Genomic DNA, 16,085 nt, shown 5'->3' with positions numbered 1-16,085 from the left:
GCCAAATGATTGCCCCTTTCTGTTTCCTTTCTATCCTCAGACTTTTTTTCGCAAACATTACCAAAAACCCCACAAAAACTCTGTCAACGGTTTTTACAAACTTGCATAACTCTTTCCTACTTGACGCAAGCAGCTCGCGTCAATAATTCAACTTGGCAACAATACGGTATAAACCTAAGGAGAAGAAAACATGAGATTAAAGGTAGCAAGTTACCAAGCAACACTGATGATACCATCATAATTAGAAAAATGGAACCGATCCGAATCAACCTTCCATTGTTGAAGTTTTTTTCTCTTGGATGGTTGGCATATACCGTCGTCCGGAGAGGAATGCTTCTGGGTGAACTGCTATTACTCAACTTGTAGCAATCCACTGAGTGTGATTTCTATCCTCCTCGGCTAATCAATCTTATATCAACTGCTCAGGAAATACCTCACCCCTGCCAACTGGTACGCAGCGTGGTACCAGTTTACTAAGAACCTGACCAGTGGCCTGGTAAGGTAGTAGATCTTCCACCTACGGGACTGGTATAGCTTCTGCCTATCAGTCCACCCTTCAAACGTGATTTTTTCCTCAGCGACTGGCACAGTTTTCGTTTAGCACTAGGGATCTTTGTCAGTGTGCGGTACAGCTTGTCGTGATAGGTTGACCTATTTACGTCACATGGATGGCTCAGTCAGCCAGAGTGGCGTATATGTCTCCTCCGGGACACACCTCGAGAAATGCGTGCCGACTACCAAGTCTAAATATGCGCATAAACAGCCGGAGCCAGCTCATCGCGCACCTGTGGCCACCTCTAAACCCCATAGTATGCGGTAACTCAAAACCCATATTATGTCCCTGCATACCGCCTTTCTGGCAGGCAAAATAAAAACCCTGGGAAACCCAGCATACCTAAAAAACCTGCAATTCGGACTCCGCCAAATTCCCCCAAGTCCAACCTCTGAGACGCACCAGTCATCACCCGTCATACTACAGGTGACATTACTGCTACATGACTGACCACTGGCTCACATCACATCCCCCCGTCCGCATCACACCGGCATCACCCACATGTAACCCCGGCTCCGCCCTTATCACATCCCCCAACCCACATCACCTCAACTGCCGAGACAAAATACCGCCATCCCCGCCGGGCTCAAAACATCTGGGTGCAGGTACGTACATTCCACTTCAGACAAGTACCTTTCCCCATCAACAGCAGCTCACCCACCGCCACTTTCCCCATCACCAGCAGCTCACCCGCTTAGTCTCTCCGGTTATGCCGTCCACCCGAATGCGCATCCAAAATGCAAACCGCACTCAGACTCACCGGAGGCAGGTTTACTCTGACAGGAATGCAGCCACGTTATCGCGGTTACAGCGACAAGCTGAAGTTGGTTGCCAGCGTGAACAAGCAGCTCAGCCTCCTGACATTGGAAACATCTTGGATTGGACAAGCCACGACTATCCATTTGATGCCCAGCAGGAATCAGCCAATCAGAACCAAGCTGAAGACAAATCTGAATGGGGCAATTTTTCCGAAGACGAACTGGATGAAATAGATTTGGCGATGGCTTCTTACAAAGAACAATACCGTCAGAAAGCACGTGAATACAACTGGAACATACTACTTGGTCAGCTCCACGCCGAGTATATGAAGCTGAAAGTTATCACAAAGAGCTGGTCTGGCCCCAACTTGTATAACAATTTTTCTAGCTGCTCTCCAACCTGCTCAAAACGTTCTAGTCAATCAGTTGATCTGGTAGACATACGCGGTGAGCACATCATTTGATTTGTGTATTCCTACAAAGCACTCATCATTAAGAAATCAGGTCAGGAAAGGAAGGTTATCGACTTTTGTGAATGTACCCTGGATGGCGTCCGGCTTCTTCAGCACGGTTACATTGCAGGATCACCCGTCAAACCCCAAACAGCGTTCTTGGTACCTCTCCTCATTTTCCATAATCACCTATGGAACAATTGCCATATCGGAGCTCTCCCATTTACACTTGCTTTAACAGCTTGGCTTGAACCTTGCTCTCAATGGCTGTGTGCTCGCAACGCAAAACATGTAGGTCATTTTCATTCAATGTATTGTCATCCATATATTGTTCAGTGTGGCTGATGGTCTCATGAGTTAATTTATGTGATTACAGGCTAGGGAAATGCAAAAGCCCTTTACAGCGGCCGTTGATCTCTTTCGTCTACTCAAAGAGCGTACTAGTGCGGCTGTTTTTCGATCTCTCAACCTGAGTAAAGCGCAAACACTAGCATGTACATCATGTCCTGCCTGCTTTGGGCCAAGGCCTCCCAACCCGGAAGATTACTCGGAATCTACCCGAGATTGTTTGATTGTCTGCCTCGATGGCAATTTTCAGCACCGTCACCAAACAAACGCAAGCCGCAACTATGAGGTCCTTCAAACACCTCAAATCTTTCTTCCGCAAAGTGAAGTTGACCAGGCGTCCAATTCGATCCAAGCCAAAGAGTCTGAAGGGATGACAGCTGAGCAGGTATAATGACTCTCACCTGTTTCAATTTTATCACGAGCTAACATCCTATCCAAATAGACCAATTGATGTGCAGAATCTCACAAGGCCGCCAACGATAAACGAAACAAATCTACATGGAAGGGATGCGACGACACTGGACTCATGGGCTGCTGTTGTCGGCATGATAGAGCAATTCATCTTGCTAACATCTATAGGTCGGGTGAGCAGAGACACTACCCAATGGCTCTGATTCAGTCTGTCCTCTCCACGGTCGAACCAACTCGGAAAGTTGGGATACTGTATGACATTGGATGTAGTATGGATAAGTATATTTGGCTGGTTTGTCCTTTCAACACCGGTTTGTTATCAAGATTGACCGCACACTTACCTTACTCCATTGTCACTGCATTTCTTCGCTGATCAGAGGGGTCTTCTCCCAGAAGACAGCAACCGAATCAGCTTTGGTACATCTGTATTCCATGCGTATGTCCATAACTGGATCTGCCAGTTGGAATATCATCCATGCTTTAACAAAGGGTGGGGACTTTCCGATGGAGAGGGCATAGATAGAATGTGGTCCTATCTATCCCCTTTGGCCAGCCCCTTGAGATATGCCACTCAAAACCATTGTCTGAGCTCGATCTCCCATTGTCTTAAACATTACAACCAGCATGCCATAAAGAAACTCAGTACGTTTTTGTCCATCATGTTCCGCTTTATGAATCTGACCTGTGTTTAATCTAGCTTTTTGGCTGCGAAGAAAATTTGCTCTTGCCGTTTGCCGCCGCCGAGAGACTCAAAGAAATCTAAGCCTTGTGCTTGGTAAGCAAAACCCCCACGACCCAGAGGGCCGTAAGTTCACTGTCCAATTCTTCAAGCAACAGTGGGCTGCCCAGCGTAGCTTCCAAGGAGACCATAATGAGGAAGAGCTAACGCGCCGAGCAAAACTGGTATCGTTGTACAAGCAAGAAGAAACTTTGGAGCATGTGAGGTAAAGCTGATTTACTATTGGTTATATACTTCATGTAAAGTTCTAACAAGCAATTTATATCTTTAGGGCTCGTCTTCAAAGCCCAGAAATCTTCCTCAAAAGTCCAGATCAGATCTGTCAGCTCATGGACTCGATTGTCAAACATTCAGAAACACTGAGAATAGAACGCGAAGAAATCACTGGGAGTAGCGCAGTGGAGACTGGCGGTAAGCTAAATAGTTCAGTTCTTGGGTTGTACAACGGAACTAATGAATGAATACTGTGACCTAAAGACCCCGAAGAGCAGAAACTCAGGCTCCTTCTCTGGGATGCCAACGCGGAACTGTTTGTACAAGCTGTATAGCTAAATGCTGAGCGACAACCACTGATCAACTCGATGGGGTCTCGAATCGGAACTTGTGGAAAAGAAAAAATTATCAAGGCAATGAAGGCCCGACAGCCAGCTGTGAAGAAAGTCATCAATGCGTTTAACCAACTCTACACAAAATATAAGGCTAAGTACCCCAATCAGCAATTATCCGATGCCGAAGATCACCCCCTTACGTACCAGGCGTTCTCTAAATGGCCCATGGATCACAGGTTCTGGAACAATGGTTTATACTACCATTCCAGTGCACCTTGGTCTATAGACCCGGATGTTCGGACAGGTATTAACTGCGTTCTAATCCTTCAACAAACACGGGAAGAATTTGAACTGATCGCACAAGAATTGGCTTGAGCTAAGGGATGGGCTGTTGCCCACCATACCAAGATTAAAACTACAATTGATTACATCAGTACTCGTAAGTTCCTGCCACAGCCTTTCTCCAGGTTAAACTTTTGATGATTGAAGAACATTGGTCGTGATTTAACAGGTGTTGATCAGCTTCAAAACACTCAAAATCTTGATACTGATTGGATTGACGACATCATGCTAGGCGATTTAACTCGCAAGGCCAAAATGAAGGTGATCTGCAGCGAGCTACAACTCCGACTCAAAGAACACGAGGAATTGATCTGCGATTGGTCAGACAATCTAGTTTGGCTATGGTTGCGCTGCCAACCTATAAATAATTGACACTCAATTTCCGAATGGCATACCTCGATTCAACAAATTGAGCAACTTGAATCCCAGACCGTTCCAGCGCCTGATATTGATGAAATCCTTGAGGATGCAGTTCTAGATGTAAATGTTGATGATGGAGAAGATGTTGAAGACGACCTAATATCAGATGCTGAGTCGTAGATCATCAAATATTGCTTGCTGTTTGTCTTGTAGCAAAATTCAGCGCTCATTTCTAATTTGCAGTTGTTCTCTTGTATACATTTTTTGCTTGCAAGTTTTTCAATCAAAATATTTCTGTTGAGCTGAACATCAATTCCGGTGCCAGAGAATTTCTCAATCTGAAAAACTCTTTGGCCGTGCAAAACACCTTTGTCTTCAAATCTGAATTTGAAAAAATTGTTGTGTTAGCCCCCTCGCCAAACGGTCACAGCACTCTTTGACCTTGTCCTTTTGGGTGCATATGGACACGGTAAATATTGAAACATCCTGCTGGCCTCTTCCATTTGTGCACAAACAGATGATAAAATAATGAAATATCTAGGCTTGCACACAAATACAAGGCAAATAAATGCTTGCAACACGCTCCTTTGCCAAGTCTGTTTGCACGCAAACAGGCACAGTGAGCTTCAAAGGTACCACTTCTTTTCCAGGGGCATGTAAAAGGTAATTCATGAAAACCTTGCTGTCAACAACAAGTGAATAAAATTCAATATTCATCCAGTAAAGATACTGTTACCATTATTTCAGAAAAATATTGGCCCAACAACCCTTGAAATGGGTATCTCACATGATATGACTCATCATTGATCCATATCTTGTTTGAATCTGTAGGTTAAATCAAAAATCATATTTAACTTAATGTGTAATCCAAGAGCACAGTTGATATAAATAGTTATTAATTTTCAATTGTATCACACCAAAATCTGACCAGTTTATTAATTCTGCCACCCTTATTCTCTTGACTACCAATTTCAAGAGCTGGGAACACCAGCTTGATTATACTGAATAACTTTTTAGTCAATGTCAATCATGTTACTTAATCATTCATCCACACCTTATTTACATTGTAAAATAAGATGAATTAAATCTATCAGGTAATCCAATTTTCACACATGGTTATATAATTAGATAAATTAAATTTATCAGGTAATTCAATTTTCACACATGGTTATATAATTAATTTTATTTGATTAAACCGCTTCACTGTTTCTTGATTGTTTGCAGAGTTTGTGAACCATCCTAAAATTGAAACTGCCTATACCATTTTGGAAAGTCACATTAATTGTGAATGATTATTGCTTAACTAATAAAATTGGTTTGAATTATTAAATTAGCAATTTATATTTGATTGCAGGCCTATTTAGCATATTGTTCAGTTTTGATTTTTTCATATATATAGGAAAAAGCATTCATTGGTTTCTGGTACCTTCAGCTGCTGTCCTATATTCAGTTACACCAGGAAATCCATCTTGATAGCCAATTTTAGCAAGCCTGCACCTGATAGCAAATTTTGACAAGCCTGATAGTAGTATTCAACATAATAAAACTTGGGTTATTTTACTGTGTTACACCCAAATGGGCGAAGTTGCAGACATAAACCTCAGGTGCCAGCACATCCAGCTGTGAACCTCAGGTGCCAGCACCTGCGGCCGTGAACCTCAGGTGCTCTCTCCGCAGGTGCCCCCTGCTACAAAGGAATCTAATCAAACACTGATCAAACTTCCTCAATTCTGTGTGCTGCTGTCCTACCAATCAACCATGATGGAATGTCATGGAACGCTGCGCAGCGCTGTTATTCCATGATCCACATTTTTACGAAAGCTTCCTTGAACCAGGGATGGAATGACATGGAATGTTCTGGGAGGGTCAATAACCACAATTCAGCCAAAATGGTCCGTAAAAAAAAACCACATGTCACTGCGGATGACTGCGGATCACACGTTCTCAACCACAGCCCAGCCGGTTCACGCCCTGCCAGATCCCTCACCGATCCATGCCCGCATCCCTTCCATCTATGTAGGCTGTGATTTGTCCCCACCCGACCGGTTATCTTCCCCCACCCAACCAGTTCTATTCCCTCACCCAACTGGATCTCTTCCCTCACCTGACCGGTTCTCTTCCCTCACCAACACCACCATGCACCTCCCAGCGTCAGCAAATCTGGATCTGAGATTTACCCCCTTGGACGTTTCTCTCCGGGCATGGGGCACCCCAACTCTTACGTTGGACCAAACCTCTTTGGAAATCCTGCTCAAGCCCCTACTTGCTCGCGTGGTATCAGCGCCTCCCCTCATGATTACCAATCCTTTCAGAATTCATCTGGCTTCCCAGTCGCTGCGCGTGGTAATCCGGTCCAGCTTTCACACTCTCCTGCCTCTCACTCGAACTACTCTGGCCACATTGGCCCGCAGGGGCACCATTCCCAAGTTCTGTTCCTGCAATCCCCTCTCGAGCGCGCTGCACCCCCTACTCAATTGTTGCAGTCCACACCGCAAGGTTCTCCGTTCAAATACACTTTTTCATCTCCGCTTCCTGGAAGAAATCCATCTTTCCAGTTCTCCGCCCCTTCTGTCTCGAAACCGCCTCCGAAAAAGCGTGCCCCACGTCGCAAAGCGCCTTCTCGTCCTTGCGCCAAGGATGTGGTCCCACCTGAGCCAACCCCAGCAGCTCCTGCCGAAATTAATTCAGCAGAAACCCAGATGCGCATTCCGTTGTCCGATGCTCCTCGATCCCAGGAACCCGGCCCTGCAAATGACCCCAATGTGGAAGACTCAATTGACGACTCTCCACCATCCAAAAGGCAACATGCCCCCCCGAAGTTATGGAGAAGATTCAAACCAAACCCCTTGACCGACTCCGCGACCGCGCAACCAAATACGCTATGTATGTCTGCCTGACTCCTGATGACAAACTTGCCCTTGAAGAGGCATATTGTCAGTATCAGAGGTCTGTCCACCTCATTGTCATCGATAGGAGATTGTACCCGCAGCCAGCTCTTCATTACCTTGGAAACAAAGTCCGTATCCGAGGACCAACCAATTTCAACAACTTCTGTGTTTACAACAAAGTTGCTAGCCCAATTTACCACGATAGTAAGTTGATTTTATTTTGCTTCCAAGTTACAAAGGTCACCTCCTGACCACCTTTCTATTCTAGAATTGCAGACCGTTTCCGACCGAATGGTGCAGTGTGGAGAGCTGTGGCAGCAGTTGGATGAAGAGACAAAAGATCAGTGGCGGGATCAAGAGTTCTTTGACACCATATCTCCACCTGATAATGTCGCGCCAGGCTCCAAGCAATCCAAAGTTGCTGTCACTCAGTGGAAAAAACGTGAACGATTCAAACTCAACATGTGGGTCCGCAAAATGAAGCGCAACGTAAGTGAAACTACGCTCATTCCCCTCTTTCTGATGAATGTAACTAACTTATGTTTTTCTTTTTTTCAGCTCAAAAATCTGAGCACTTCGCATCAGGTTGAAGGTTTCTTTGTGTTGGCTTCGCGCAACCCTGACAACCCTGAACTTATAACCGGGGGGAGCATATTGGCTGAGGAATTCCTCGATGTGCTGGAGAAAGGTGCTAATACCTTCCAGTTGTTCTACAACTTCATCAACGGCCAACAAGCGGTCAAAGAAATCTCGGGTGACTACCCTCGCCCAAGCACAAAGCGCAAACGTTGCTCCGGTAAAGATCCTGAGAATGGTGATTGTCTGTACAATCTTGGTAAGTTAACTTTGATTCGACTGAAACAGTTGAGATATACCGCTTATTTTACAACTCTTTCATTAGGTAGTAAGGTTGCCAATGCAGCAGAAATTTGAGCAAAGCTCAGGCAAGCGCTGTGTAAGTTGTACCATTCATCATCTGTAGCCAACCTCTCCGATTGATTGATCACTTATTTCTTTCGTTCCTCAGCCATAGCTACCCACGGAGTCTGGACTGGTGGTTGGCCAGGTACCAAAACCGTACAAAAGTTGAGCGCACTCGATGTTACCTTGCAGGTCCACCCAAATAGCAAGGGTGTTGTACCGGGAGACTTTTGTGCCCGGCCATCAGATATGCGGATCGCTCAGACTTGCCGTATTCTGACAACCTTTGCCAACGGGTGGGTCCGACTTATTGGTCCACCTCCCCCTGATTCTTCAGAAGGTCAGATCAGCATCATTGGGCGCGAGCCTGACTTGGATGAAGACGAAGCTCCAGGTATCACTTGTTGAGTTGTCTGTTAGTCTGCTACCATGATGTATCACCACAGTATGGAGGGCTGTCAGATTGAACCATGAGCACTACCAACCAACCACCCAGCTGGCAGCCACAAGCGTCTGTAGCCTAGTTGGTAAAGGCAGCACTCTAGTATGTGTCTCAGCTTAGCTGAGGTCGTGAGTTCGACTCTCACCAGACACATCTTCATTTTACAGTCTCTACAGGCAATGAGCCCAGAGCTACCTGAGCGCTACTCGCTTACAATAGAGACTTGATGAATTTGTGAATGCTTACTTGTAAGACCACGCAAACCCCTATAAGCCTACATCTAGATCACGGGTTCAATCCCTACGCTGATCATCTTTCCTGGGTCTCATTCCCACTCTCTCTTGGGGTCAATCCCCACTTCCCATCATGTAGCAAGGGGGGGTGTTGAGTTGTCTGTTAGTCTGCTACCATGATGTATCACCACAGTATGGAGGGCTGTCAGATTGAACCATGAGCACTACCAACCAACCACCCAGCTGGCAGCCACAAGCGTCTGTAGCCTAGTTGGTAAAGGCAGCACTCTAGTATGTGTCTCAGCTTAGCTGAGGTCGTGAGTTCGACTCTCACCAGACACATCTTCATTTTACAGTCTCTACATCACTGTTGGCTTCAACGGGAGCCAAATCATTAGTAAGGATCCCTCAGGAAAGGGCGTGAAGAGATATGGCTGCAAAGTTCCCGTTGCTTCTAAGGGAGTCAAGAAACTGAACCCCAAATTCCATGCTCGCAAATCTAAGAACCGTGTCCCAGATTCTGAAGACAATACATCGTCCTCGGAGCTGGGTGACGGAATCGCTTCACCCGCTCCCAACCGCCGCATACTCACCAGACAGAATCTTGCTCTTATTAACTCGACCGGTCATTTTTGCAAGGAGAGATCAATGACTCCTCACTCTGAATACATCCCAATCCCAGGTGGCTCTGAATAAAGTTTTTAGATAGATTATTTGCGCTTGGATTAGCCAGTATCACCGTTTTCTCCTCTTGATGTTCCTGGTATCAGCTGTCTCTTTTCCGCGCTGTATTTAGCTTGCTTTGGCCAGAAAAATCTACAATGCACGCTCACTACATCAAATCTCATCTCATCGTTCACTCAACCTCTTTTTTAGTGCTTGTAGTTTGCATTGCTCTATGTAGTTGTGTCCCCGTCCCTTGTGTTGACCAAAAAGCAAACCTAAGCAATCATCTTAGCAATCTTTTCCTTTGTCATGAAGTATTTGAGTACTTGCAAGTTTCTCATTCAAAAGAATCTTGCCCCTAGGAGCGACTCCATCATCATTTACACCCGAGATGTTGCATGTAAATTACGAGTGACTTGGTATTGATCCAACAACACGCAAAACCAAATGAAGAAGAAAAATAAATGTTTGTAGAAAACATTAAAACTGATGAAGCTTGAGTTGTAGAGCATAAGAGGAGTAATTTGGACCGAATGGCTATTTGGAAGTTGACAAGGAGATGTGAAGTACGAATGAGTGACTGACTTCTGACCTAGTTGTACATTGGATGTGGGATGATAAGGGAAGGCCGGAATGGGTGTAGACAGTGGATGATGTTGCTGATGAATACTGAAGCGTTCAAACAAAGCGGATTGACTTCGGAGGTCAGTTTGTCCCCCAAGGATGGTGTGATGAGGGCGGAGCCGGGGTCATATGACTCCGAATTGTGTAAGACCGCGGACGGGTGGATATGATGTGACAACGGTGGCGGGGGGAGTGATGTGAGCGGGCGACCGGTGGCGGGGGATGTGATGTGAGCGGACGGTGAGTGATGTAGCAGGGTTGGCCGGCTAATGAGGGGACTTAGGGAAATTTTGTCGGAGTCCCAAAGGCAGGTTTTTTAGGTACCCTGGGTTTTCCAGGGTGTTTATTTTGCCTGCCAGAAAGGCGGTATGCAGCGACTTAATATGGGTTTTAGGTTACTGCATAGTATGGGGTCTAGAGGTGGCCACAGGTGTCATCGCGGAGAGATCCTCCCCGGCAAATAAAAAGGTACCCTCTCCTAGTCCTTGCGACCGGAGAGGATCCTTCCCCGGCACGCTGGTATTACAAACACCCATCCGAGGACTACATACATAGCGGCTTCAAGAACAATCACAGGCAGCGTCGCCAGCAGAGGCTTCCCGTGACTTTCCCATTCTTTCTTATCTGTGGGGATTAGGGAGGATCCCGTGGGATCCCACCAAATGGGCCTGACTATAGGTTTATTAGACGCGATGCCGTTGGCAGCTGTGCTCCAGATGAGACCCCACAACTGCATGTGTGGTGAGCTTCCTCCCCTCCAAGCTCCATATGTGAAAGGATCACCCCAGTTGCTCCACTAGCTCCCAGTAGCGATGGCCGACCCGCTGCGCGGTGTTCATGCCATTGCTTCAAATACCACCCCTCGTCTTCCTTTTCGAATTCATCCATCCACTCATTGCGCTCTCTTCAAGCCCCCAACTTCCATCACCTCCACAAAACAGAAATATCAACCTCCGAGTCCGACAATCATGATGTATTTCGCATACGGACTCAGCCTCTCCGCTCTTGCTGTGATGGGCCAACTCGTCTTAGCTAGCCGAGATTATGATCCCTCGGGCACAACCCAACAATGCTCTATCTATACTCTGGCTAACACGACGGCAGCCAGTAAGTGAACCTCAATCGTTGAAAATATGATCGCAATATTTGATAGGAAACCATGAAACTAAATGAATTGCTCGTTCTTGCTTCTGTTGATTACTCCAGCATGTAACGACAATCCAAATGTGATATGTACCAAAGGATGTCGTGGCTTCGTTAGTGAGTCCACGGATCCCAATCATGAAATGAAAAGATCTGTTACGGGTAATTGATCGATCTTCCTTGGTTATAATCATTATTGCGGAACTTAGCCGCTGAAGGATGTCGACGAGACGATGGATCAGACCCATACCAAACCAAACCTACCAAAAGTCATGTCTGCAATGTTGGGTTCTTTCAGAACACGGCTGGTGCCAAGTGTGAGTTTTGTCTGCGCCAGACCTCTTGACATATTATTGAAGATCGTCATTCTGACTTGATTGTGCCTTTTGCTCTAAAAAATTTAACTTCACAAACGAAATACAATGTTCGAATCAAAGCATGCCAAACCAAAAAAAGAACCTACCGTTGCACAGGCAATTCGTACGGCTCTGCGAGTAAGTCCCCTTTTTTCTGGTACATTTCCCTCATTTGAACACGAAGAATAGTCAGGATTAGACGAATTCATACTTTCTTTTTTGGTTTTGTCCTTCACTCACGAAGCTTGTTCTGGTTGTATTGAGACTAGAATCTATCACGCCCCCTCTCAAAATTATCCAGATGACTGGGCTAGGGCTAGTCACGCCAACCTGCCGTCTAGAAACCCGTGATTCCTAACGATCATCGCAAACAGATACAATCTGTATAATCAAGATCAATGCTGCTTCCTTTCTTTGAATTTTGGCCTTTTTTTCTGGAGTGGATGATCTTCTTCTTCTTCCTATCTCTCTTTCATTTAAGGTCCTACGCGTTTGTTCATAGATTTCCGGCAATTTTTAGTTGCGGGGGGATTATTAATCTTCCACCGTCTTTACTTTTGAAAACAACTCGCCTGGTTTCCCTATCTTTCAATCCTTCCTGCATGTTTTCTAAATTCTACGATGACAGGCAATTTTATCCTGAACTCGCATCTTGAGACAGATGTCTTGAGCGGCCGCTTATGTGATCATGCGCTTCAGGTGCGGCGGTGACCCGCGCCTGTCCCGGAGGGGGGCTTGGCGAGCCACTCAGCCGACGGCAGTCTCGGCAACTACAACCCACCACCAGCAAGTCAGAACCACGACTGCCAGCCAAGGACACCGACGATGTTCCGACAAGCAGGGGTCTACAACCTCACCCGGACAATCCGATCGATGCTGAAACGCTACCGGAAGGAACCACCCTCACTGACGATGCATCTCTACTCGGCTGGCTTTCGGCTGGGCACGAAGGACTCGAACTTGCACGCCTACGATGGGGAGATGAAACATTGGATGGACTGTATACGCGAACAGAAGATGCCCAACGAGCTGCTCGACGTACTCGATGAACTGGGAATCAGGTTCTACGACGGCTGTCTCATCGTCGAGGTTCATGACCACCGCTCTGCCCAGCAGTCCTCAGAACAGACTCAGCCGACAACCGACCAGCATCAGTCAACTGGCACCAACCCACAGCAACCGCCAGGCTCAGCAGCAGCCCATCAAAGACCCTCAAGCAGCCACCATCATCAGAACAACAACACCTCATCCACCTCAACCGATCTACCAAACGATCAAGTCAGCGTCCATCGTCTGGTACTCACCCCAACATGCGAAACACTCTGGAGGGATATCCTACTCATGAACGAAGCCAAAGTTACTCAGCTGAATCGAGGCTCCAAATCATCATCAGAGTTCAAATGGGGACCAATCACCGAGGAGGAGGCTGTCGAGCTCGAAGCAGCAATCCTTGTGAGTCAAACTAACTGCACCCCTTCCCTCTCCTCCTCCTCCCTGTAGGTACTCATCAATCCCCCCAGGACCGCACGACGCCTGCGCTCTGTCTCTCCCCCAGTATCATCACCTCGCGGATCGCCAATCAAATGCTAAGTGAAACCACCCTTCAGCCATCTACGGATAAGAAAAAGTCTAGGAAGAGGCCCCTCAATTCCGGAGAAAAGGAGGCCATGCGTCGCCAGCGTGAGCGACAGGAAAGGTACATGCACATTGCAGATGAAGGCTACGATCAAGCTTTTGCTCCTACGTAAGCCAATTCTCAAAATAACGTCTCCTGTATTGTGTCTCAGACTGACTTTGAAAATTCCGAAATCCACCGAAATCAGATTCTCACGAATCGACTTGATCAAACGATTGCGGACTACTCGACCTGTCACCGCTGCTCCCAAGGAGCCAGAGAGAAAATGGAACAGGCGCGATCTCCAGCAAGAGCAATTTAAAGGCTTCATTCCGACCACTGTTTCCCCGTCAGACTTGTATCTCCCAGGCTACCCAGTTCATGAGTCCAAGACCGAATCACATCAGGTGCCCTTTCCAGTCGGGGGAAGTTCGGGCCAAATGCCATCCCACTCAGGGCGTGCTCCTACTCCGCCTCTCGCCTCGGCCGACCTTCCTGCACCGGTGAGCAAAAAGGCGGCCTCGAAGAAGAAAACGGTAGAGCGCTCAGAAACTGGATCTCCGGCGGCTGGAACATTAGCCCCAGCAAAAAAACCACCCAAGAAACCAAAGAAACAGGCCGATCTGACCCCCGAGGAGGCAGAAGAGAAACGCAAGAAACAGGCAGAGCAAAGAAAGATCCAGAAAGAACGCAAGCTCGCTTTGGCTGCTGCTGCCAAAGCTGAAGCTGCACAGAAAACTGCGGCTGCTGCTCATAGTCACAATACTAGTATCAATAATAACAATGTTTCAACTCCATCGAATGTAGAAAGTTCTTCTGCGGCTGCTCCCACGGCATCAGAGAATAGTATTTTGGTTCCAAATCGTGATCACCCAGTCATCCAATCGACCGAGTACCAGCATCACCAACATGGAGACATAAGCATCAATGTCCCCGACTCGATCCCTGTAGTTACAGGCGATAGCATACCGGTCCCCAACCAATTTACTTCAAACAATAGTAACAACAGCATTCCAGTCCCGAACCTGTCGAACCTCTCCAGCCGTACTTCTCCGGCGACCAACAATGGGATACCCGTTCACCGGGAGCTGAGCACGAACAACAGCAGCATCCCTGTGCCCGCCTTCAGCCACTCGATTCCCGTCCCCTCTCCAAACCATCACAACAGCATCCCCGTCCATCAGGGCATCCCGGTCACCACCGAACTACTACCCATGAGTGCCACTGATAGCATTCCTGTGCCTTCACCTGGCACCGATATCAACTGCATCCCCGTGTCCAACCTCGTCCACCACCAAACCATCGACCAGCACGCGAGCATCCCCGTGCCTCAACCTCAGCCCCAGCTTTGGAACCCCGTCTTCGCTAACTTTCGTGCCCCTCCTCACCCCAATCATCTACATCAGAGACCCCAGGATATCGATATCGATGTCCATCTCAGAGCCTCACAGCCCCCCGCTATCCCCTCCCTCGCTTCTATCGACGTCCCTCATATTTCTATCCATCCCCATTCCCTCCACCAACCCCTTCTCTCTCAGCAAGAGCAGCAGCAGTACCATCAGCAACAGCAAGCTCAACAGCAACAACAACATCCACACCAACACCAACATCAACATCAACATCAGCAGCAACAGAAACAAGCATTCAACAACTGGTCCAACTAACCCGCTTCTTCTATCCATCAGATTTTCACACCCGGTTATCATGCCTTCCACACTTCCCTCCTCGTGTGCTCTTTTGCATCCCTCCCTCTTTAACTGTGTCACCATCGTCCACCATCTCTGCTCATAGATGTGCCAAACTAAATGTATATACCTCTTATAATCTAGACATTCATGTGTATGGCGTGTCGTTAGACAATCATCGGCATCTGTTGTAGTGTACCTACCTTATCATCATCATCATTGCTATTGTCTGTTTGTATATATAGCTACATTTACGCAGTCTCTGTGAGACTTGCATGTAGGCACATCTCTATCGCAATTTACATTGATATACATAGGGGCTTGAAATATTGACTTTCAAAAATCAAATTAGAAATCATCCACCAGGAAAATTTACTGGTGGCTCACCAACGGAACAGACTGGTGACCAAAGCATTAGTGGCCGGGGCCCTCAGCAACCCCTCACACCTCCCCAGGTTGGAACCCGCCATCCCCTGATATTTCTGAGTGTGGGTTCTGATGCAAAACCACTGGGTGTGGCTGCTGAGAATGTGCGAATACAATCCAAGGTGAACAGTTGCAATCTCATAAATTGAGAATGCGGCCGGGATCTAAACCAGCTGCGGAAACTGGTAAGCAAAGCGAACCACTTCCGCAGTCCAAAGATCGAGTTCTGCGGAGTCGTAAAACTGACACATCAAACTGATGCATGCAGGTCCGACTCCAACAAGAAATGGATGACTTCCCGTCGTTGTTTAGAGAGCTCTAGATGCCCCTCTACATCCTAAATTAAGACAGCTATCAAAAACTCAACCAGTGTACATGAAGTTAATGAACTGTAGGGTTAGGAAAACATTTTCCTTTTTGTCAAGAATTAAGAATTTGGGTTTGTAAATTGAGATCTGGGAGGCTCCCAGACTCGACGGGAAGTCCTCCAATGAACTCAGGCGTGTGGACAATCCCAGCCCCCAGTCACTCAGAGCTAGAATATCGACCAGCGTGTTAGCAGAGCAACTTGCTAA

The 16,085-nt window shown here is 46.9% G+C and overlaps 5 protein-coding genes across 5 annotated transcripts; all 5 read left to right on the top strand.

Moving 5' to 3' along the window:
• Positions 1 to 1,262: 1,262 nt before the first annotated feature.
• Positions 1,263 to 1,749, top strand: PtA15_9A412 (uncharacterized protein; the record flags this gene model as incomplete). The annotated part of the gene is made up of 2 exons (XM_053172618.1): positions 1,263 to 1,617; positions 1,700 to 1,749. 2 exons carry the CDS (start codon positions 1,263 to 1,265, stop codon positions 1,747 to 1,749), a joined length of 405 nt encoding a protein of 134 aa, XP_053023840.1.
• Positions 1,750 to 3,842: 2,093 nt separating this feature from the next.
• On the top strand, positions 3,843 to 4,523 carry PtA15_9A411 (uncharacterized protein; the record flags this gene model as incomplete). Its single annotated transcript, XM_053172617.1, has 3 exons — positions 3,843 to 4,113; positions 4,186 to 4,248; positions 4,321 to 4,523. 3 exons carry the CDS (start codon positions 3,843 to 3,845, stop codon positions 4,521 to 4,523), a joined length of 537 nt encoding a protein of 178 aa, XP_053023839.1.
• A 2,189-nt stretch (positions 4,524 to 6,712) lies between these two features.
• Positions 6,713 to 8,332, top strand: PtA15_9A410 (uncharacterized protein; the record flags this gene model as incomplete). Its single annotated transcript, XM_053172616.1, has 4 exons — positions 6,713 to 7,394; positions 7,529 to 7,603; positions 7,668 to 7,888; positions 7,958 to 8,332. 4 exons carry the CDS (start codon positions 6,713 to 6,715, stop codon positions 8,330 to 8,332), a joined length of 1,353 nt encoding a protein of 450 aa, XP_053023838.1.
• Positions 8,333 to 11,097: 2,765 nt separating this feature from the next.
• On the top strand, positions 11,098 to 12,135 carry PtA15_9A409 (uncharacterized protein; the record flags this gene model as incomplete). Its single annotated transcript, XM_053172614.1, has 5 exons — positions 11,098 to 11,392; positions 11,492 to 11,545; positions 11,638 to 11,745; positions 11,866 to 11,922; positions 12,029 to 12,135. 5 exons carry the CDS (start codon positions 11,098 to 11,100, stop codon positions 12,133 to 12,135), a joined length of 621 nt encoding a protein of 206 aa, XP_053023837.1.
• A 474-nt stretch (positions 12,136 to 12,609) lies between these two features.
• Positions 12,610 to 15,561, top strand: PtA15_9A408 (uncharacterized protein; the record flags this gene model as incomplete). Its single annotated transcript, XM_053172613.1, has 4 exons — positions 12,610 to 13,236; positions 13,305 to 13,528; positions 13,608 to 14,883; positions 15,451 to 15,561. 4 exons carry the CDS (start codon positions 12,610 to 12,612, stop codon positions 15,559 to 15,561), a joined length of 2,238 nt encoding a protein of 745 aa, XP_053023836.1.
• Positions 15,562 to 16,085: the final 524 nt, after the last annotated feature.

Source organism: Puccinia triticina, chromosome 9A, assembly GCF_026914185.1.
Source record: "Puccinia triticina chromosome 9A, complete sequence".
NCBI classification, from domain to species: domain Eukaryota; kingdom Fungi; phylum Basidiomycota; class Pucciniomycetes; order Pucciniales; family Pucciniaceae; genus Puccinia; species Puccinia triticina.
This window is presented reverse-complemented; position numbering and strand designations above follow the sequence as displayed.